Here is a 22,940-nt window from a genome sequence, read left to right as displayed (position 1 = left end):
TCGTCCCCCTTGTGCTTTCGCTATGTTCCGCTCTTTGGGGTCTCTGGTGCCGCTTGACTTCGGCATATGTGGCTGCGGGGGTAGGTGGGGGGTTATCCGCCCCTCCTTGGTGCAAGATCGGGGTGACGGAGACCCGTTGTCTGCCGTGAGCACGGAGATGGTGCAGGTTTTCTTCCTACCTCCCGCGCACATGGCGTCCTCCATCTTGGAAGCTGCTCTCGGGTCCCCCGGCTCCATTTGTGATGTCTTGGGGAGGACCACAGGGTGAGGACCGGGATCACCCCCACCGGTCCATGGGGGGGGGGGGGGGGGGAACGGGTCCGGATCCACCAGGGTGCGTGCCCCAAGCTGGGTGCTGTGGTGCAGGATAGTGGGGCAGCGGCCGTCTGCCCCTCTCACCGCCAGTGAAGGCCTTGCTCGTGGCATCAAGAATATCTCTTCCCGGGGACTGTAGCTCGCTGAGCCAGCCTCAACTGGGGTCCAGCAGTCCCTGTGCTCTGGGCACTGTCGCTGGTGGTCGGTTGGAAGGTAGTAAGTCATACTTTTCAGCGTAATTGTTGTTTTTTGCAGGAGCAGCTCGTGTCTGCGACCATCCAGCTCGGCGGTCCGGCCCCGCTCCCCGATTTCTATCCATTTAACGAAACACAGAAAGCTAGTGGTAGCCAGTAAGAACAGCTTATCAGACAGAGCTTGCGCACATCGGTTCAGATGTAGCTCACAAACCATAGCTCCCAACAGTCCCAAATCCAGCATGACAATCCCGATTTGAGACCAGTTTCAGGATTTGATTCTGGAGTTTCATTCCTGTTTTAAATCCCCCGAAAGCACAGAGTAAATGTGATATAAAATGCTAATGTCAAGATTAGACATCTTTGCGCATGTGAGAGAGCTAATTAGCATGTCACACATACCCTTGTTACAGTGTCACTTCTCTGGCCCTGTCCCTCTCCCATTACACTCCCATGCCTCTTTATCATGGGAGATATGACAAACATTCCTAATGCAAAATGTACCTACACTCCTACCTTCAGACACAGACCCAATCTTCTAATCCCCTTCTTCTTTCCATTTAGAGGGATTTAAGGAAAGATTTCACACTGATTAAAAAATTACTCTCTGCTGCATATACATTAAAACCTTTACATGCCTAAAATCCAGTGAGATCCGTAATACTTATGGAATTCAACCGCGTCTGTCTAAAAGATTAGTGGAACATTTATCAATAATAGTTACATGTGCTTCTCTCCTCTCCACATTGATGTTCCGAAGCTGTATTACCATCCTGCACAGGGAGGTGAATTCAGAACAGATACTCTGCAAATCTTGTTGCCAAACCATCTCTTCAGTGACTAGCTCCTGGTGGTAAAATCTTTTTTGGCAGAATAACCTGAATACTATTTTAAGCGGATATGCTAGGATTTATAGCATGGACAGCCCAAAGCAGACCCTTTTTAATTGTATTTAAAAAAAAAAAAATTTATGTTCCACGAGAAATATTTTTCTGTAACAAGAGATCATAGAGATACTTTCTTTGTGCAAATGAACCTTCTGCCAACTGCCAAGTACTATGCCAAGATTTTTGAATGGCAAGAGGTTAATTAACATAAAACCACTTTCTAGAAGAAATACCAATCTTTAACACCAGATGACTTGAAAAATGTTAATGGTTTTCTGATTTGCATTTTAACCATACCTGCAAAGTGTTCTTATTTAGGAGGGGAAGTCCCTATACTTATCCCGTATACCTCTGTCATTTTGTATTGTACTGTTTCCCTTTTGTAGGATGGCCCAGGTCCAGTGTGTTGTTATCTACTCCTGCACACTGTTGCGTCTGTGATCAGCGAGGTATCTGCAATGAAAAGCTGGTCTCTCTGCAACATAGCACTTTACAACTCTATGGTACCCACCCTCCCCCATCCACTCTCAGTTGTACCTTCACATTGCCAAACCATCCACCTTATTCCTCACAGGGACAATCCATCCCATCTACCTCCATCATATTAATTACAGTGCCATCCATCCCACCTACCGCATCACAGTAACTATCCTACTTACCCCACATTATTCCCCACGGCCAATCCATCCAATATACTCCCTATCATCCTATTCATCACAGTGCCATCCATGCCACCCCCATCATTTTCAAAGTACTCTGCACCACACCTTATCTTATTCCCCATAATGCCAATCCATTCCATCCACTGTCCATCTTACTCCCCACAAGGACATTACAATTGCCATTGCCACCTTAGCTATACAGAGATCAGAGCTAGAATGTCAGAGCCAGCCACAGATCCTTCTCTGCTGGCTATTCGTCTCACTCATCGTGCCCAGGATGCCCCCTCTGTTCCCGTGGGAGCCTGTGGACAGCTACACAAGAAGGAGATGAGTATGTATTCTGCCTCTCATGCAAGACCGCTTGTAGCGGATCCCGGGTAATCCGACCAGTTACCTCCGCTAATTCCTTCCCTCAGCCACCCTGGAACCACTTACAGTCACCCATTCCCCCCATTAACTGGACGAGACACAGCTCTGGAAATACAACATGATTTTATTATGCCACACACGGCTTTTATGCATAACCCCTTGCAAGGGGTCTTCCACACAGACACAGAGGGGTTTCTATCCCATTATCCTCTGTACCTGGGGGCACGGGAAAAGGGACCTAGTCTCTTCACACCATAGCCAGACATCCCTTCTCGATTCGGCGTAACTCACCTCCCGGGGTAGTAGTTTGATTCTGAGGTAAGCTACGAGATGTGCTCCGCCATCATCCCCAACCTGACTCAACACCGCTCCTAATCCAAATATAGAAGCACCTGTGTGGATGAGAAAGCGTTTATTTGGATTAGGGGCAGCCAGGACAGGGGCATTTATCAGTGCATGCTTGAGGGCTTGGAACGCCTGCTCACACTCCTGGCCCCATTGTACCTGCCTTTTTGGTCAGGTCGGTTTAACCAGAGCACTGTAGTTGGGGACAAACTTCCGATAGTAGCCAACAGTCCCTAGGAAAGCCATCACTTAGGGCGGGCATGGGGCCAGTGAGCAACTGCCTCAACCTTGGCTGGATCGGGCTTCTGCTTCCCACACCCTACCCGGTGTCCTAGGTACTGTACTTCTGCCATCCCTTGGCACTTACTGGGTTTCAACGTCAACCCTGCCTCCCTGATTCTGTCTAGTACCGATCCCACGTGTATCAGGTGCTCCTCCCAAGTGTCGTCCAGGTATGCGCACACATAATCCCAGAGGCCATCCAACAGCCGATCCACCATCCTTTGGAAAGTGGCCGGACATTCTTCATTCCAAATGGCATTACCTTAAATTGGTATAGGCCAAATGGAGTGACAAATACCAACTTGAGAATAGCATCTGCCGCTGGGGGGATCTGCCAGTAACCCGTATACAAATCTAAAGTGGTGAGGTACTGGCCCCGAGCCATGCGGTCTAATAGCTTGTCATTCCGGGGCATGGGCTAAGCATCCAAGACCGTCTTGACATTGAGCCTCCTGTAGTCTACACAGAACCAGCTGGCTCCATGTCGTTTCGACACCAGTACTACTGGGGAGGCCCAGGGACTCTTGAACGGTCCGATTACCCCTATTTGGAGCACCTCCTGGATCTCCTTCCTCATATTCTCCCGGACCGAGTCTGGTATTCTGTTTGGGGTTTGCCGCAGAGGTTGTTGGTCGGGGGTCTCTACTTTGTGGGTGGCTAGTGGGGTAAATCCTGGCAGGTTGGAGAGCGTCTCTCGCTTTGCAGACAGCATCCGCTGCGATTGTCTTTCTTTCTTTCTTGATCAGCCAGTCCCATAAGCGGACCTCCTCTATGGACCCTGCCTGCACCCCATCCTCATGCGTCTAACTCCTGTACCTGAGCAAGGACCGATAATGTAGGTGGTGTCACATTTCCGTTCCACCACCCGGTATGGGCCCTGCCAAGCAGCCTGCTGCCTGTCATGCCAGATTGGTTTCAAAACCAGCACCTTTTGACCGACTTGAAAGCTACAGCTTCTGGCTCCCTGGTCATACCAAGTGCGCTGGCGCTCCTGTGCCACCTGGAGGTTCCCATGCAGCAGGGGTGGGAATTCCTCCAGTTGGTCCCGGAACTCCAGCACATATGAGACGATGGGGGTCCCCTCCTGATCCCCATTTCCCTGCCAGTGCTCTCGGACAAGGTCTAGGGGCTCTGTAACTCTCCGCCCGAATAACAATTTGAATCGATAGAATCCTGTGGACTCCTGTGGCACCTCCTGATATACGAACAGGAGATGCAAAGGTACGGAGCATCTGCTTCAATGTGCCATTGAAGTGCTTGCACAGGCCATTAGCCTGGGGGTGGTATGGGGGGCTCAGGATCGGTTTAATGCTGCATGACTTCCACAGTTGGTGAGTCACCTCAGCAGTAAACTGGGCAACCTGATCCGAGACGGTCTCCCCGGGAAAACCCGTCCGGATAAACTAATTCCCAGGAGCCCCTTTGTCCCCTGTTCCTGTCCTTATCCCATGAGCTTTTGCACCTTGACTCCCAGTTACAGAATGCATGCCTAAACCTGCCACTATCCCAGGGACCCCCATAACGGTACCTGCCTCGTACCGCCTCCATTTGCGGGGTCCTTGTGTGAAACCAGGCAAGGGAAGCTTCTCCTTTTTGGACTACGAATGCTCCCCCTGGGTGGCGTTTGCTTATACGAACAGTGGCCAACCAGGGAAGCACTAATTTTACTTCCTTTGCGGTTTCACACTTATGTTGCGAGTTGTTAAGGTTCTAATTGATTGGTCGTAAACATTCCAATGGGTACCAGGGAGGTCCTCGTTCGAGAGTCGAACGAGGTGAGTCACCATGCGCGAATGCTCCCCCTGGTTGGCGTCCGTCTACATGAAATGGCAGCCACCAGGTGCGGCATGCGCCGATGGCTTCTCTGACGGTTTGTGGTTTGACACCATGTTGCGAAGTGTGAACGTTCTAATCGACGTTCTAAGTGGTTCATTGAGGGGGTCCCTATGCGTTCCCTTTGTAAAAGCACTTCCGAACAGGGAGCAGGCACATCACATGAATATAAAGGTAACACACATACTAAAGAAGGGCAAAACCCATGAATAGTGGCAGTCCCGCCACAAGGGGGACCCAATCCGATGAGGCAACGCTATACAGTAGGCAGAGGCCTTCAAAGTCTTGTAAAAAGTCCTCAATGCCCTCCTCAGATTCTGCTAAAGTCTTGAAAGCATTGTAGGGCAGTTTGGGCTTTGGGTCGATAGTTGCCGGACTAGCTGGGAGCACCTCCGCTGCCCGACCTTGCTGTGCCAAAATATATGCCTGGACCTCGGAGATGGTCCTGGCCAGGATCTCTTGCGAGGGGCTCTCTTCATAGTAAGCAATTACTCTCCATGAGGGCGACAATGATCGCAGCCTTGTCTCCCAGGCACAGAATGCCCGCCAAACTAGTCAGTGCCCCAAAAGTGTCCCCACCAACCTTATGAACCCCCACAACGTACATTTCCCTGACTGGTCTCCGTTCGCGCGGCTCTTGTGCGAACCCCAGGCAAGGGAAGCGTCTCCTTTCGGGATACGAATGCTCCCCCTGGTTGTCGTTGGTCTACATGAAATGGCAGCCACCCAGGATGATCCTCATTTGGGAGATGAGTGAGTTCTGTTCGTATGGGCGCTCTCGAATGGGAGAACAAGGCACAACACACAAAATACAGGGGAAAACACACAATACAAGAGGAAGCATACGAATAAGCAGTGTGTCATGGCACAGCTAAGTACTCACCTGCCCCTGGGCACCCACGCCGCCCTCGCGACGGAATCGCAGTTCTCACTGCTCCTGAGAGATCCACTGGGGAGGAACAGGTTAGGGACCAGGGAATAAAACAAGAAGGCGCCGAGTCCCTGATCTCTTTATTTAACATCTGTGTGCCCCACCTACTGGTGGGAGGTGGCCGGTCATGTGATCCCAACTACCTATTTAAACCCAGCACACCTTCCAGTCAGTACTTGGTTAGTTTGCTTTTTTCCTTTCTTTTGTCCTAATCTCCAGCTTCTGTTCACGGTTCCTGCTAAGGGTCGTGATAGTAAGGGAGTGCTGTTCCGCTGCAAATTGGGTTCCATCCGCTCCACGACTCTCCAGGTGGGTGTGACACAGTGGTTCTGCTACACTGCTTTACAAGTGTGGATACTCTAACAATAGCTAGAAAAATGCCCTTAAACCACCTCTTACAGTGTTTGTCTTCTGGTGCTCTTGATCGAAGAAGAAAATAAAATTCTGGTAGCCAATGCGTGTACCTGTAAAATGATACTAAAGGAGTGGAGAGTTGCACTGTTGCCCCGCCCCCACTAGATCTGTGCCTGTTAGGTATATCTCAAGGGATTTAAAAAACGACGTGATGTTTTCAGCAGAAAGAGAGTACCGCATATACTAGAGTATAAGTCGACCCGAATATAAGTCGTGGCCCCTAATATTACCCCAAAAAGCTGGGAAAACGTATTGACTCGAGTATAAGACTAGGGTGGGAAATGCAGCAGCTACTGGTAAATTTCTAAATAAAATTATATTAATTGAATATTTATTCACAGTGTGTGTGTGTGTATATAATGAATGCAGAGTGTTTGTGTATATAATGAATGCAGAGTGTGTGTGTAATGTGTGTGTATACACTACACCAGGGGTAGGCAACCTACGGCACTCGAGGTGTCTTTGCACGGCACTCAAGGCTGCTAGAGCCAAACGCACTCTGGCCTATCAGGAGTCCCAGTAAAACTTCAGATATCTGCTAATACGAAAAGGTGGTGAAGGACAATCCTCAATTAATGCATTGCAGCACATAGAGGAAGTGATCTCAGATCACTTCCTCCTAGCACTTGTGAATGGGAATCCACACTATAGTAGAGCAGCCCTCGACAGCTATCGCAGCTCCTGTCCTTGACCTGTATCTGGCCAGCCTGGTCCCCACTGGAACCAAGGGAACCCACCCACACTGCTAGATATACACAGAAATGCAGAATAACCCTCCCCTCATACAAATAATATGAACAGCCCACACACACACACACACACAACACACAATCCCCACAAACGCAACACCACTAACAATCCACATACATGCACACAACCCCACATGCAGCCTCTCACATGCAATACCCCAAACAGCCCCCACACACTACCAAACACATAATGTGACATATCCATCCACACACGATTCCACAAGCAGCCCTCATACACAGCCCACATTCGTATGTATCATACACGATACCATAAACTACTAATGAACATATACAATATAATAGCTCATATACGCACAACTACAACGATACAAAGCAATTACAGTAACAATAACACGCAGAATACGGCAGCATACACACCTCAATTTTAAAAAATAGGATCCGCATGCTACGGGACATCACAATCCTATATCGGCACAGTGCTGCTAAAAGGTTGCCTTCCCCTGCACTACACAATGAATATAATATAATGAATGCAGTGTGTGTGTGTATGAATGCAGTGTGTGTGTGTGTGTGTGTGTATGAATGCAGTGTGTGTGTGTGTATGTGATGCTTGTAACCTTGGTGGGGGTGGGCAACCCGTGGCAATGCTCTGACCCCGCGGCTCTCGGAGGAAAAGAGACCTGACCGGACCGGAGGAGAGACAAGGGAGCTGCAGGAAAGGTAAGTTACCGCTCTCTGCTAGCCCCCAACAGGACCATTATTATTATTATTATTATTGCCATTTATATAGCGCCAACAGATTCCGTAGCGCTTTACAATATTTTGAGAGGGGGGATGTAACAATAAATAAGACAATTACAAGAAAACTTACAGGAACAATAGGTTGAAGAGAACCCTGCTCAAATGAGCTTACAGTCTATAGGAGCCCTGCGGTCCTGGTCTGCATTATGGAAATGTAAATGTGCTGACAAACTCGACTTATACTCGAGCATATACGATAGCTACAGCAAGAGAATGCAACCCATGAAGGGATGTCTAGGACTATCACCAAAATGTATGATGTTCCAGAAAGAGTTGGAGATACGTGGCAGAGCCTCTTAGCAAACGAGACTAATAAAGTAGAAGACTTCAATTAGGTTTTAGATGGAGACACATTGCTGACGGGATCAGGAAACAAGACTAAGAATAAAGCCTATTGTGCTGTATAGGAGGTGGACAGAGTAGGTGGGCCATTTGGCTTTTATCTGCTGACAGAATCAAGGCATCTAAAGACCATAGAAGAATATACAAATCTAGCATTAAACACTGACTGAAATTTTTTACAAATGAGTGAGATCTGTATTACTTTGAATTACTTTGATCTTAAGCAGACTCAGTGTCCTCAAAAATGTGTTTACAGTATAAATATACATCATAAAAAAAAAATCTCCTCTTGAACTCATGTAATTTCAAGAAAATATGTTTTATAAAGCGAACAAAGGGCTTTAAAGGAATACTCCAAACACCGTAACCACTAAAGCCCTCTTTTGTTGTTAAGGTGCCAGAATTGCCTTGGTGCCACCCCAGTGTAAGTAGTCAAACAGGTTTGACAACTTATCGGGCCCGTCACCATCTTCTCTACAACAAACTTTTCTGGCCCACCACCACCACCTACCTGTACTTCAACTGAGGCAGATCGCTAATCAACCGGGTATTTAAACACTGCCTTGCCCTCGGAACTGGTTCAGTTCTTGAATTCTGGTGATCGTGAGTTGTTCCTGTTTTGTCTCCTGATACTTGTTCTCCAGATTGACCCCGGCTCCTGACCTTGGCTCCTGACCCTTGACCTTCCTCCTTGTTTATCCTGACCTCTGACTTTGGCTTATCCTCAACAATCCTTCTGCTTGTGTCCTTGTCTGTACTGTGAATTGGAGCACCTTTCATGCACAGCCCCTGTGCACAGATTCACAGTCCTGGTGGTTTCTAACCTTATCACCTTGGATTGTGTTTTTCTGCAAGGGTGAGCACAAATCTCTGCCTACCGGACTCCCACCTCAGGTAAGACCCTGACACACCTCCTCTGCAACAAACGTATCTGACCCCCCACCACCTCCTCTGCAACAAACTTATCTGACCCACCACCTCCTCTGCAACAAACGTATCTGACCCCCCACCACCTCCTCTGCAACAAACTTATCTGACCCACCACCTCCTCTGCAACAAACGTATCTGACCCTCCACCACCTCCTCTGCAACAAAATTATCTGACACACCACCTCCTCTGCAACAAACGTATCTGACCCTCCACCACCTCCTCTGCAACAAATGTATCTGGCACCTCACCACCTCTTCTGTAACAAACTTATCTGACTCACCACCACCTCCTCTGTAACAAATGTATCTGGCACATCACCACCTCCTCTGCAACAAACTTATCTGACCCACTACCACCTCCTCTGTAACAAACTTATCTGACCCACCACCTACTCTGCAACAAATGTATCTGGCACCTCACCACCTCTGTAGCAAACTTATCTGACCCACCACCACCTCCTCTGTAACAAACTTATCTGACCCACCACCACCTCCTCTGTAACAAACTTATCTGACCCACCACCTCCTCCTCTGTAACAAACTTATCTGACCCACCACCACCTCCTCTGTAACAAACTTATCTGACCCACCACCTCCTCCTCTGTAACAAACTTATCTGACCCACCACCTCCTCCTCTGTAACAAACTTATCTGACCCACCACCACCTCCTCTGCAACAAACTTATCTGACCCACCACCACCTCCTCTGCAACAAACGTATCTGGCCCGCAACCACCTCCTCTGCAACAAACGTATCTGGCACCTCACCACCTCTGTAACAAACTTATCTGACCCACCACCACCACCTCTGTAACAAACTGATCTGACCCACCACCACCTCCTCTGCAACAAACTGATCTGACCCACCACCACCTCCTCTGCAACAAACTGATCTGACCCACCACCACCTCCTCTGCAACAAACTTATCTGACCCACCACCACCTCCTCTGCAACAAACTTATCTGACCCACCACCACCTCCTCTGCAACAAACTGATCTGACCCACCACCACCTCCTCTGCAACAAACTGATCTGACCCACCACCACCTCCTCTGCAACAAACTTATCTGACCCTCCACCACCTCCTCTGCAACAAAATTATCTGACACACCACCTCCTCTGCAACAAACGTATCTGACCCTCCACCACCTCCTCTGCAACAAACTTATCTGACCCACCACCTCCTCTGCAACAAATGTATCTGGCACCTCACCACCTCTTCTGTAACAAACTTATCTGACCCACTACCACCTCCTCTGTAACAAACTTATCTGACCCACCACCTACTCTGCAACAAATGTATCTGGCACCTCACCACCTCCTCTGCAACAAACTGATCTGACCCACCACCACCTCCTCTGCAACAAACTGATCTGACCCACCACCACCTCCTCTGCAACAAACTTATCTGACCCTCCACCACCTCCTCTGCAACAAAATTATCTGACACACCACCTCCTCTGCAACAAACGTATCTGGCCCGCAACCACCTCCTCTGCAACAAACGTATCTGGCACCTCACCACCTCTGTAACAAACTTATCTGACCCACCACCACCACCTCTGTAACAAACTGATCTGACCCACCACCACCTCCTCTGCAACAAACTGATCTGACCCACCACCACCTCCTCTGCAACAAACTGATCTGACCCACCACCACCTCCTCTGCAACAAACTTATCTGACCCACCACCACCTCCTCTGCAACAAACTTATCTGACCCACCACCACCTCCTCTGCAACAAACTGATCTGACCCACCACCACCTCCTCTGCAACAAACTGATCTGACCCACCACCACCTCCTCTGCAACAAACTTATCTGACCCTCCACCACCTCCTCTGCAACAAAATTATCTGACACACCACCTCCTCTGCAACAAACGTATCTGACCCTCCACCACCTCCTCTGCAACAAACTTATCTGACCCACCACCTCCTCTGCAACAAATGTATCTGGCACCTCACCACCTCTTCTGTAACAAACTTATCTGACCCACTACCACCTCCTCTGTAACAAACTTATCTGACCCACCACCTACTCTGCAACAAATGTATCTGGCACCTCACCACCTCCTCTGCAACAAACTGATCTGACCCACCACCACCTCCTCTGCAACAAACTGATCTGACCCACCACCACCTCCTCTGCAACAAACTTATCTGACCCTCCACCACCTCCTCTGCAACAAAATTATCTGACACACCACCTCCTCTGCAACAAACGTATCTGACCCTCCACCACCTCCTCTGCAACAAACTTATCTGACCCACCACCTCCTCTGCAACAAATGTATCTGGCACATCACCACCTCCTCTGCAACAAACTTATCTGACCCACTACCACCTCCTCTGTAACAAACTTATCTGACCCACCACCTACTCTGCAACAAATGTATCTGGCACCTCACCACCTCTGTAGCAAACTTATCTGACCCACCACCACCTCCTCTGTAACAAACTTATCTGACCCACCACCACCTCCTCTGTAACAAACTTATCTGACCCACCACCTCCTCCTCTGTAACAAACTTATCTGACCCACCACCACCTCCTCTGTAACAAACTTATCTGACCCACCACCACCTCCTCTGCAACAAATGTATCTGGCACATCACCACCTCCTCTGCAACAAACTTATCTGACCCACCACCACCTCCTCTGCAACAAACTGATCTGACCCACCACCACCTCCTCTGCAACAAACTGATCTGACCCACCACCACCTCCTCTGCAACAAACTTATCTGACCCACCACCACCTCCTCTGCAACAAACGTATCTGACCCACCACCACCACCTCCTCTGCAACAAACTTATCTGACCCACCACCACCTCCTCTGCAACAAACTGATCTGACCCACCACCACCTCCTCTGCAACAAACTGATCTGACCCACCACCACCCCCTCTGCAACAAACTTATCTGACCCACCACCACCTCCTCTGCAACAAACTTATCTGACCCACCACCACCTCCTCTGCAACAAACTTATCTGACCCACCACCACCTCCTCTGTAACAAACTTATCTGACCCACCACCTCCTCCTCTGTAACAAACTTATCTGACCCACCACCTCCTCCTCTGTAACAAACTTATCTGACCCACCACCACCTCCTCTGCAACAAACGTATCTGGCCCGCAACCACCTCCTCTGCAACAAACGTATCTGGCACCTCACCACCTCTGTAACAAACTTATCTGACCCACCACCACCTCCTCTGTAACAAACTTATCTGACCCACCACCACCTCCTCTGCAACAAATGTATCTGGCACATCACCACCTCCTCTGCAACAAACTTATCTGACCCACCACCACCTCCTCTGCAACAAACTTATCTGACCACCCACCACCTCCTCTGTAACAAATGTATCTGGCACATCACCACCTCCTCTGCAACAAACTTATCTTACCCACCACCACCTCCTCTGCAACAAACATATCTGGCCCACCACCACCTCCTCTGGAAGTTCCCTACACTGAGTTTGCCAGCAGTGCAGGACTAAGCTTACTGGCTGAGAGTGCTCGGTTGATGCTCTCAACCACTGAGCTGGCCCTGCGTGGCAGGTGGTTCAAGGCTCCAAAAGAGACTCCCAACAGACCCCAGGTAAGTTATTAAACCATTCTCAAACTGTTTGAATACTTTCTTTAGAAGAGCGCCAGGACACTGCTGGCACCATAACTACTCTAGTGCTATGTAGTGGTTATGGTACTAAGAATGTACTTTTACATACGTGGCTTCATATATATTCTCACATCACAGAGTCCCGACCAAGGATTTAAGCACCAGTGCACTAAAGATAGAATTGTTGGCAATTCAAAGTGAATATACAATTTTAGGCCAAAGTAGCTGAATTGGAAAAATTATTCAAATGAGCTTTGTTTTCAGTTTGTCTATTTTGGTCTAAAGTGTCAAATTCACTTTGAATTATGGACAATTTCCATGTTAGTGAATACAAATTATTGGGCGCATCTTGCTGGTAATGTACACATTTAAAACCATGTTTCTGTTTATATACACATATTTCATATACTCTTGCTTTATATCCACCCTGTGGACTATGTCTGGGTGGCAGCTCCAGATCCAGTAATGGAGATCTGATCAGTACTCAACATAAGTTGTAGGACTACAACTCCCATGATGCTAGCATCAGCTGAAGGGGCTACCTGTTGGCCACTTCTGTTTCAAAGTGTTTTGCGCAAGTTTTATGGTGCTTTTTTGTAATTGCACCTCTTTGTACCCTACAATGCTTCAAATTATTCCTTTTTGGGTTTTTATTTAGTGTCTCATAAACGTATCACTTTCAGTGTATGAAAAGACAAAAGTGCACATTTTCATTCAGCGAACCGCTGCAGACTGTCATGGTTTCTTAATGTATTTTTAAAAAGCCTTCAAATTCCAAATGCGCCTTTTGTTTTAGTAATATTTCTCATTTTTATGAATGTAAATTAATTGTAAAATCATCAGGAAATAAATGAGCAAAAAATAAATTCCAAAAGAAGAATAAAAAGTTGGCTTTTTTTGGCACACTAGGCAAAGGCGGGCATTAAAGGTGCTAACGCATAAAAGTGGAGGAACAGTTTTTTACATGGTGTATGCTTTCAAACATAAGGGAACTTGGCTCAGTTCATACGCAAAGCCCACATAGTCTGTCGTTTAGCAGGATTCACATTACTAACCTCACTCTAGAATGGATGCCCAGGGTGCCCTCTGCTGCTCATCCCTGGATGCACACTGTCATATAGGATATTAAGACCAGACAGAACAGTACAGAATTCCCTATGAAATATAGAGAGCTGCAGGGTTCAACATCTATAGAGATCTTTGGGTTTCCTGAGTCTCTGGAGAGCTGCAGGGTACAGTACAAAGTCACAGATTTTGCTGCTGAGTTCCTGGCAAGTAAGTGTACTTTCTGGGTGCAGAGTTTGGCAAACGTGCACCCAAACTGTTCCTAAATTTCTCAGGAATTAAAACTATGTGTAGAAGGAATGTCGTCCTACTGCTTAATGTCTCCATCTACTCTATGCAGACATTTAGAATATTCAATGAAGGATTTATTATAAAAACAACATCTTTTTCACATATGCCCATAATGGCTTAGATCCTATAATTACCTTAGCAGACAGTTGTATCTTTATGTCCTTGTGCAGTCCCTTATGTTCTGACACCTATCAATCTGTTCCAGTTACATTGTTACTCTGCATTGTTTTTTGTCTTGTCCAGACATGGCCTATCCGCACTCTCCTGACTTTTATCGTTGCATGGAGCAGCACAGGACATCCTTGTTGCAGAATGTGGAGATCAATGAAGAGCAACTTTCCAAATCATCCTCTGCTCACCAGGAATCAATCACCAGGCAAGATACACATATTAGCACATCATTCCCGTCTCGGTTTCATTTTTGTACTTTTTTTTTTTTTACCTGGGCAAGAATTCTGTCTGCTGTACATTTACATTTACCACCATGTGTAGTACTGCAAAACCTGGGGCGGATTTACCTTTAGGCCAGCCCTGGTATAAACAGAGCCTTAATGGGACACTATAGTCACTTGAACAACTTTAGCTTAATGAAGCAGTTTTGGTGTATAGAACATGCCCCTGCAGCCTCACTGCTCAATCCTCTGCCATTTAGGAGTTAAATCCCTTTGTTTACGAACCCTAGTCACACCTCCCTGTATGTGACTTGCACAGCCTTCCACAAACACTTCCTGTAAAGAGAGCGCTATTTAGGCTTTCTTTATTGCAAGTTCTGTTTAATTAAGATTTTCTTATCCCCTGCTATGTTAATAGCTTGCTAGACCCTGCAAGAGCCTCCTGTATGTGATTAAAGTTCAATTTAGAGATTGAGATACAATTATTTAAGGTAAATTACATCTGATTGAAAGTGAAACCAGTTTTTTTTCATGCAGGCTCTGTCAATCATAGCCAGGGGAGATGTGGCTAGGGCTGCATAAACAGAAACAAAGTGATTTAACTCCTAAATGGCAGTGAATTGAGCAGTGAAATTGCAGGGGAATGATCTATACACTAAAACTGCTTTATTTAGCTAAAGTAATTTAGGTGACTATAGTGTTCCTTTAATTTACTGGCTGTTTATTAATTCTCTGGAAGTGTAGGCCGATACAATGACCCTGGAATATGGAATCCCAAAAGTATGTTTGAAAAATAGACTACCACAAAAGGCGTGCTTTACAGCTGGTATGAATGAATCACAACTCTTTAATCTGCACTCTTTGAATAAGACTCCAGGTAAATCCAGGATTGAGGAGTTTGTTTGGGCACAAATTAAATGAATTGTATCCTTTCATACCTGCTAAAAGGTATTTGTGCATGATTAAGCAATCTTAAAAAGGAGTCTGAGCAGTTTTGCCATTTTTTTTTTGTATATTATGAGTTTTTTAACGCTTCAGCCATTATGTACCAATAACATAAAGAATACGGTATGACTATTTTGTGTGTATTCTGCTTCAATTTCTGTGCCAAGATAAAAAATAATATAAGCAAGCGCTAGAAAACAGAATGCTTTTATGGAATTCACTACACAAAAAGTAAAGCAACAAACTTTAAAAAATAATGGAATGGTGGAAAATACTGGCAGAATTTATTATTAGTGTCAGTAAAAAGTCCTAGAAATGATAAATCTCCCCAACGCACTACATCCTCAAGCATCACAGGATCGGTGAGCAAACTGACCTATGCAGGGATATGCACCCACTCTCGGCACTTTAATGGCTTGTAACTGCGGTGATTTGTAAAATAGCTGCAGCTAGAAGACTGGCGACCAGAGGTCGAATTGTCTGTATCGCTTCACAGAGCAAGCGGGGTCACGGCAATGTAAGCAGTCTAGTTCACAAAGCTGTGCAGCAGACTTTATATAAACTAATAGCAGCTGATGTACACTGTCAGACTGCTGCTGTTATACACATTGAATTATGTCAGCCCTCAGGTACTCGCAGCAATCGAGAAAATTATCCAGGGTGTGTTGGAGAGCCTTTCCAAAAACCAAGCCCCAGTACTCACACTGGACAACAGATCAAGCTGGGGTAATGTGGAGTAAGTATGACATTAATAAAGGTCGGATTAGTAATGTTTGTAAACACCAGGTAGCAGAACCATTAGTCATTTACCTGGCAATCAAAGTATAACCCGTTAGCCACTTGTTCTTTACGTTGTTTGGTTCTAGACAATAGCTGCAATCCATGAGTTGTTGTTGGGGAACTACATGAATAGCTATCCCCATCAGTGAGTAAAATTCACAGAGTACCTGAGGAAATCAGTTCATTAACCCTGTTAGTTCCTATGGGATACTTATGATCAATAGAATTCCTCTGACAACATGTGAATTCTACTTACTGCTACATATCACGTGGAACTCCTCAGCTTCTGAGAAAATGTAGCCAAAGAGGCAGGTCTGTTCTGGCCTTTAGGTTAACTAGGTGGGGATGGCTGCTCTTCAAATGGCAGTAAAATAACTCTTTACTAACAGGTTTAATGATGCAGTCGGATTACAGATGGTGAAACGTTGCACCACCTTAAAGGTGAAAAGTGACAGTCCAAGGTCTGCACAAAGGTTTGGTGAGGACACATATTTCATTTATTTTTGTGTTTCATCTGCTAATGATTTACTGTATCCTATGGATCAAAATGGAAATATATATATACAAACTAATTTATTACAGACTAGACTACATGATGGGGCAGGGATTGTTAAATTCAGCCGATGTTGTTTTAATATGTTTGTGTAAATCACCAAAATTGAATGTTAATGGACTGGTGGGTGACGGAGTATAATGGACTCAGCCTTTTTCTTTAGGTTTGCCTCTGTTCTTGGCAACTTCAAAAACTGGACCAGTTTAATTTTTACAAGTCAATCCTAAATGCCATCTGCTCAGGATCTAAATGGAATATATTATTTGTGGTCGTGGGCAATTTTGCCGTAATGGTTAGATAACACATAATTAGCAATCAACATCTTAGTCAATAGCACCGGTCAGTTGTGGTGTGCCGCAACCGACGATGCAGTAGGCCTGTAATAAAGAGGGCAAAAAAAAGTGTACCATACAAATATATATTTGTTCTACAATACCTCAAAATTACTTGGAGAAATCACGATATGCCTGACAAATCCCTAACCGGTTCCAGTATAGATAATGTATTAGAGGATGATTGCCAGCTTCCCATGCCCGCGGTTGCCGAGTCTGTCCGTGATTCGTTCGTGGAGTAGTCCCGGCTCTAAGGGATGCCAGACTAACTGTGTATACTCTGCGAGGTGGAGCACCAGACCTAGCAGAGGTGTTGGGTAGAGACAGTCCCCCAGTGACTTGGGAACTCGAGGCATACAGTTTATACAAAGCCATCATTAGTTTGATCCTTATATCGTGCTAGGCTAGGTAATGCCAAGTGGCGAAGAATTTAACTAATGAGGGTGACAGGTGAGGCCCTGCTAGTTGCCAAGCGGCATGGCCCGAGGGGAGGTAGAGGCCACCGGTGGCAGGGTGATGGCCTCTCGGTGACTGCTAAAGCATAAGATAGAATGGAAGTGACAGTGACAATGCAAGGAAAATAACTATGCGGTGGGCCGATGGTGTCGTCCTCCAAGCAAGAGGATGGGTGCTGGCCTCTCAGGATCTCTAGGCTATGGCATAGAGGCCAGAAACCTATAGTGGGCACCTAGATCCCTAACAACCAGTACTATCCGTTCGGCCAACTCACGCTTGCAGGACTTCTTGCGGGTGGCTCCCTTCCTATGGAATAGCCTGCCAACCGCCATCAGATTCTCCCCTAGTCTTGCCTTTTTTAAGAAGTGCCTTAAAACCCATCTCTTTAGGAAAGCTTATGGCCTCCCAGACTAACCTCTACCTCACATACCTGTCTTTTGCTCTCTCCTAAAAGGCAGCCCACCTTATTTGATTGCAAATTCCTGTCCTATTGTGTTTTACACCCCACCTCCTATAGAATGTAAGCTCGTTTGAGCAGGGTCCTCTCCAACCTATCATTCCTGTAAGTTTTTTGTAATTGTCCTATTTATAGTTAAATTCCCCCCTCTCATAATATTGTAAAGCGCTACGGAATCTGTTGGTGCTATATAAATGGCAATAATAATAATAGGGGACCTCGACATGGGCCAGGTCAAGGACCCCGCCATTTTGTGGATCCATTTAAAAATAGTGACTGAACACATATGCCTCTGCGAGGGCCCGATCGTGGACCCATGTAGAAAGATGACTGAGAACGTATGCTACAGCGTGGACCAGAATAAGTGAAAATGACCTACCCCCCTGGTAGACACGAGCCAGGAAAAGCAAACGCTGCTAGGAAGGATGAGCTTCCCGGCAGGACCACGGTTGGACAAAGCATGCCACCTTGAGAAGCGACCCGAGCCTGAACCATAGAAAAGGAAAGCTAAGGAGGACATAGGATTATGGCCCCAAAAATTCCCCAGAAAACCACAAAATAGCGACCAACCCGGAAACGACCAACAGACAAGAACCAACAGGCGATGCCGGAGAAGGAACAGAGACCCGGCAACCAGAGCACGGAACACGCCAGCGACCATCGCAAAGGTGCAACTGAGCGACCCAAAATGCGCGAAATGTGAACAGGACATAGGGAAAACCAGACGAGCGTTAAGAGCCGAACACCACAGCAAAACACAAAGCAGAAACACCACAGCCAAACACTCACACAAAGCATGCCCAGACACAACAAAACCGCAGCAACCAGCAATGCAAAAACGGAGACAAACTACAGCCCAATCCTGCTCGACCGGAAAGAGCCGCAACAAGAAGGCCGAACACGGCACGAACAGCAAGACACGTGAGCAGTACAGCCCGCACGCCTGGGGAGGGCTGGGAAAACAACTGAACAGCCCGCAACACATGCCCAAACCCCACCCCCACCCGCGGGCCAAAAATAATTTTAAAAAACAGACCCACCCGACAGCTCAGAAACACGCCAACAGCGTGGTGAACTGCCAGGCGGGATCCCCCCCCCCTCACACCCCACACAGGCAGGCACCGGAGCGTGGACAGGCCACCCCACCAAGAGCCCGGGCACCGCCGGCAACGCAGAGCAGAGTGGAGGGAGGGGGGGCAGAGACGAACGGGGAACCCAGCGAGATGGAAGGGACCCGAGCCACAGGACCCAATTGCGTGCAGAGAGGCACCTGTTAGGCCTATTTACTGTCCGGCAAACTGACCCCACGAAACAGGCAGGCGCCCAGCAGCAGCAGCAGCAGGACCTCCGCAAAGCAGCGGCACAGGAAACACAGGTAAGTGCAGCTCGCACGGCCAGCCACGGTAAAATGTGAGAGGATTGGATGCCCCTATGAAGGGGACCCAAGCCCCTCCCACAACTACAGGCCCAGCCTTAAATATGTCGGTACCTCTGTGAAATATACCATAGGTTTCTGAGACTTGCCATAAATCATTATATTTTTTTCTTTTTTTATTTGTACAGCCCTGATAATAAAGATCCTCTCAGTCATCCACAAACTGGTGCAAAGTAACACATACGCCACCAAGAGGTAAATGTCATTCATTTTAAATAAATATCACTGTTTGTATATGGTTTCATTTTGTTTCCCCAAAATCAACAGAATAATTGTAATTATACAGAAGTTTGTAGAACTGTGCAGAAATATATATGAAAGCATTAGACATTGAAGACATGACTCCTGCTGACGTTGTTTCACCAAGGGCAGCTAAGATGGAGTATTATGGGAATGTAGTTCAGAAACATCTGGAGTGAAATGAAAGTTGTCACTTTATTAAGAGACGCCATTCGAAATTACATCCTGAAGCTATACTATATACCTTAATGTCGGCAGAAACCCTATATTATATCATTTTCTCCTCTAGATTGTAAGCTTGTTCAAGCAGGGTCCTGTACCATTGTAATAAAAATACACAACTTTCATGGCTATTTTGACTAATGATTTTAACCATTACAATCCTGAACCGTTAAGCATGAAGTGTTTCTTAATCATGTGACTCGAACAGTTCCCAGCAGTCCCTTCTTTTCTTTAAATACCATAAGTATGGCTTGCAGGGAATTGTGGGATTTGAATTTCTAAATGGCTACAGGTAGCATGACCATGGAATAAGGATTTCCTGATGTTGTCTGAGCACAGTAACAAATTATTATCTTCTCCTCAGGGATATATATTACAACGATGTGCAGCTTTACGGCAGCCAGATCGTGGTGGACAACATAATTAATGATGTTTCCTGTATGCTGAAGATCCCAAGAATAAGCTTACATGTTGTAGGTTTTGGTAACAAGAAAACTATTTAAATTGCAGTATCTTGTGATCTAATCTTATAGGATTAGTAGAGTTTTGAAACATGTTTTCAGAAGATTTATTTTTGAAAGGAAACTTTAAAAGTACAATGACCATTACAGCTTTCTGTGCCCTGGCACTATTCTATCATAATCTATCAAACCATTTTAGCACAGTTTGACATTTGGCTGGGCGTTCTGGGAGCCTACTTTTCTCTGAGCTGTAAAAGCCGGATGTCAACTGTGTTCAATACAGTTACTCAATAATTTTATAGATATTTTTGTACTTGATAGACTAGTCTTTTTTTCAGTGGGTGAGAACACCCATCAGCCACAGAATGAATGCTTATATCGGCATTCGGCTTCTCCTACTCAAGGGGAAGGGAAGTGGCATGGGTGTCCAGTAGAATTCAGTGGGATGAAGTGGTAATGATTCTTGGGGTATTCTGAAAGGAACACTCCAGACACTATACACTGCGTGCAGAATTATTAGGCAAATGAGTATTTTGACCACATCATCCTCTTTATGCATGTTGTCTTACTCCAAGCTGTATAGGCTCGAAAGCCTACTACCAATTAAGCATATTAGGTGATGTGCATCTCTGTAATGAGAAGGGGTGTGGTCTAATGACATCAACACCCTATATCAGGTGTGCATAATTATTAGGCAACCTCCTTTCCTTTGGCAAAATGGGTCAAAAGAAGGACTTGACAGGCTCAGAAAAGTTAAAAATAGTGAGATATCTTGCAGAGGGATGCAGCACTCTTAAAATTGCAAAGCTTCTGAAGCGTGATCATCGAACAATCAAGCGTTTCATTCAAAATAGTCAACAGGGTCGCAAGAAGCGTGTGGAGAAACCAAGGCGCAAAATAACTGCCCACGAACTGAGAAAAGTCAAGCGTGCAGCTGCCAAGATGCCACTTGCCACCAGTTTGGCCATATTTCAGAGCTGCAACATCACTGGAGTGCCCGAAAGCACAAGGTGTGCAATACTCAGAGACATGGCCAAGGTAAGAAAGGCTGAAAGACGACCACCACTGAACAAGACACACAAGCTGAAACGTCAAGACTGGGCCAAGAAATATCTCAAGACTGATTTTTCTAAGGTTTTATGGACTGATGAAATGAGAGTGAGTCTTGATGGGCCAGATGGATGGATTGGTAAAGGGCAGAGAGCTCCAGTCCGACTCAGACGCCAGCAAGGTGGAGGTGGAGTACTGGTTTGGGCTGGTATCATCAAAGATGAGCTTGTGGGGCCTTTTCGGGTTGAGGATGGAGTCAAGCTCAACTCCCAGTTTCTGGAAGACACCTTCTTCAAGCAGTGGTACAGGAAGAGTTCTGCATCCTTCAAGAAAAACATGATTTTCATGCAGGACAAGCTCCATCACACGCGTCCAAGTACTCCACAGCGTGGCTGGCAAGAAAGGGTATAAAATAAGAAAATCTAATGACATGGCCTCCTTGTTCACCTGATCTGAACCCCATTGAGAACCTGTGGTCCATCATCAAATGTGATATTTACAAGGAGGAAAAACAGTACACCTCTCTGAACAGTGTCTGGGAGGCTGTGGTTGCTGCTGCACGCAATGTTGATGGTGAACAGATCAAAACACTGACAGAATCCATGGATGGCAGGCTTTTGAGTGTCCTTGCAAAGAAAGGTGGCTATATTGGTCACTGATTTGTTTTCGTTATGTTTTTGAATGTCAGAAATGTATATTTGTGAATGTTGAGATGTTATATTGGTTTCACTGGTAAAAATAAATCATTGAAATTGGTATATATTTGTTTTTTGTTAAGTTGCCTAATAATTATGCACAGTAATAGTCACCTGCACACACAGATATCCCCCTAAAATAGCTATAACTAAAAACAAACTAAAAACTACTTCCAAAAATATTCAGCTTTGATATTAATGAGTTTTTTGGGCTCATTGAGAACATGGTTGTTGTTCAATAATAAAATTAATCCTCAAAAATACAACTTGCCTAATAATTCTGCACTCCCTGTAAAGAACTTCAATCACACAAAAATAAATTCAGCGCGGAAGCAAAGTGATAATAGTCCAAAAGCAGCTGGAACACCAATACGGAGTCTCTCTTTTCCGATCAGAAAATTGGATAAAAACAAGGGGGTAGGTGCAGCGCTTCAGTAATCCTTGACAACGTATATGTGAAGAGAACCAGAGAAGAAATAATCGTGTAGTATTTAAAACTGTAGTGGTGATAGATAAAATAAAAGATGTGCACTCACACTTTCCTGGAGCTTCAATACAGCTCCAGTGTATGCACCTGGGCGGAATAATCCCCGCCTATGGATCAAGTGCAGAGGCAATTCTTCAAGTTGTAGATGTGGTAGGGGGTATCCTCATAAAAAACAAACAAATAAAAATCGTATATGGTGAAGTATGTAGAGCTATGAAGCAAGGGTAGGTAAAAACTATAAAATGTGCACTCACGTGTAATGGAGCCGTAAAACCTGGCTCCTCTGATAGCGCTTGAAGTGGTATGATCCCCACTCAAGGATACAGGTGTAAAACCAAGTTCTTCCCTCCGTATATATGTGGAGATAAACAAACAGAACCACAATAGTGTACACCGTAAAAAAGGAGTGTAAGCAGAAATAAATAAATAGTTTAA

At 45.9% G+C, this 22,940-nt stretch overlaps 1 protein-coding gene across 1 annotated transcript in view; it reads left to right on the top strand.

Moving 5' to 3' along the window:
* Nucleotides 1–12,386: 12,386 nt before the first annotated feature.
* Nucleotides 12,387–22,940, top strand: part of SPO11 (SPO11 initiator of meiotic double strand breaks) — a 40,034-nt gene continuing 29,480 nt past the window's right edge. Inside the window, exons 1-7 of the mRNA XM_063425920.1 lie at nucleotides 12,387–12,626; nucleotides 13,766–13,919; nucleotides 14,244–14,376; nucleotides 15,960–16,073; nucleotides 16,507–16,595; nucleotides 19,479–19,545; nucleotides 20,177–20,285. Of these exons, the coding sequence (XP_063281990.1) occupies nucleotides 12,387–12,626; nucleotides 13,766–13,919; nucleotides 14,244–14,376; nucleotides 15,960–16,073; nucleotides 16,507–16,595; nucleotides 19,479–19,545; nucleotides 20,177–20,285 (906 nt within the window). The remainder of the gene's footprint in view (nucleotides 12,627–13,765; nucleotides 13,920–14,243; nucleotides 14,377–15,959; nucleotides 16,074–16,506; nucleotides 16,596–19,478; nucleotides 19,546–20,176; nucleotides 20,286–22,940) is intronic.

Source organism: Pelobates fuscus, chromosome 6 (assembly GCF_036172605.1).
Source record: "Pelobates fuscus isolate aPelFus1 chromosome 6, aPelFus1.pri, whole genome shotgun sequence".
Lineage (NCBI taxonomy): Eukaryota > Metazoa > Chordata > Amphibia > Anura > Pelobatidae > Pelobates > Pelobates fuscus.
The sequence above is the reverse complement of the archived record's forward strand: the minus strand, read 5'-3'. Positions and strand labels throughout refer to the sequence as shown.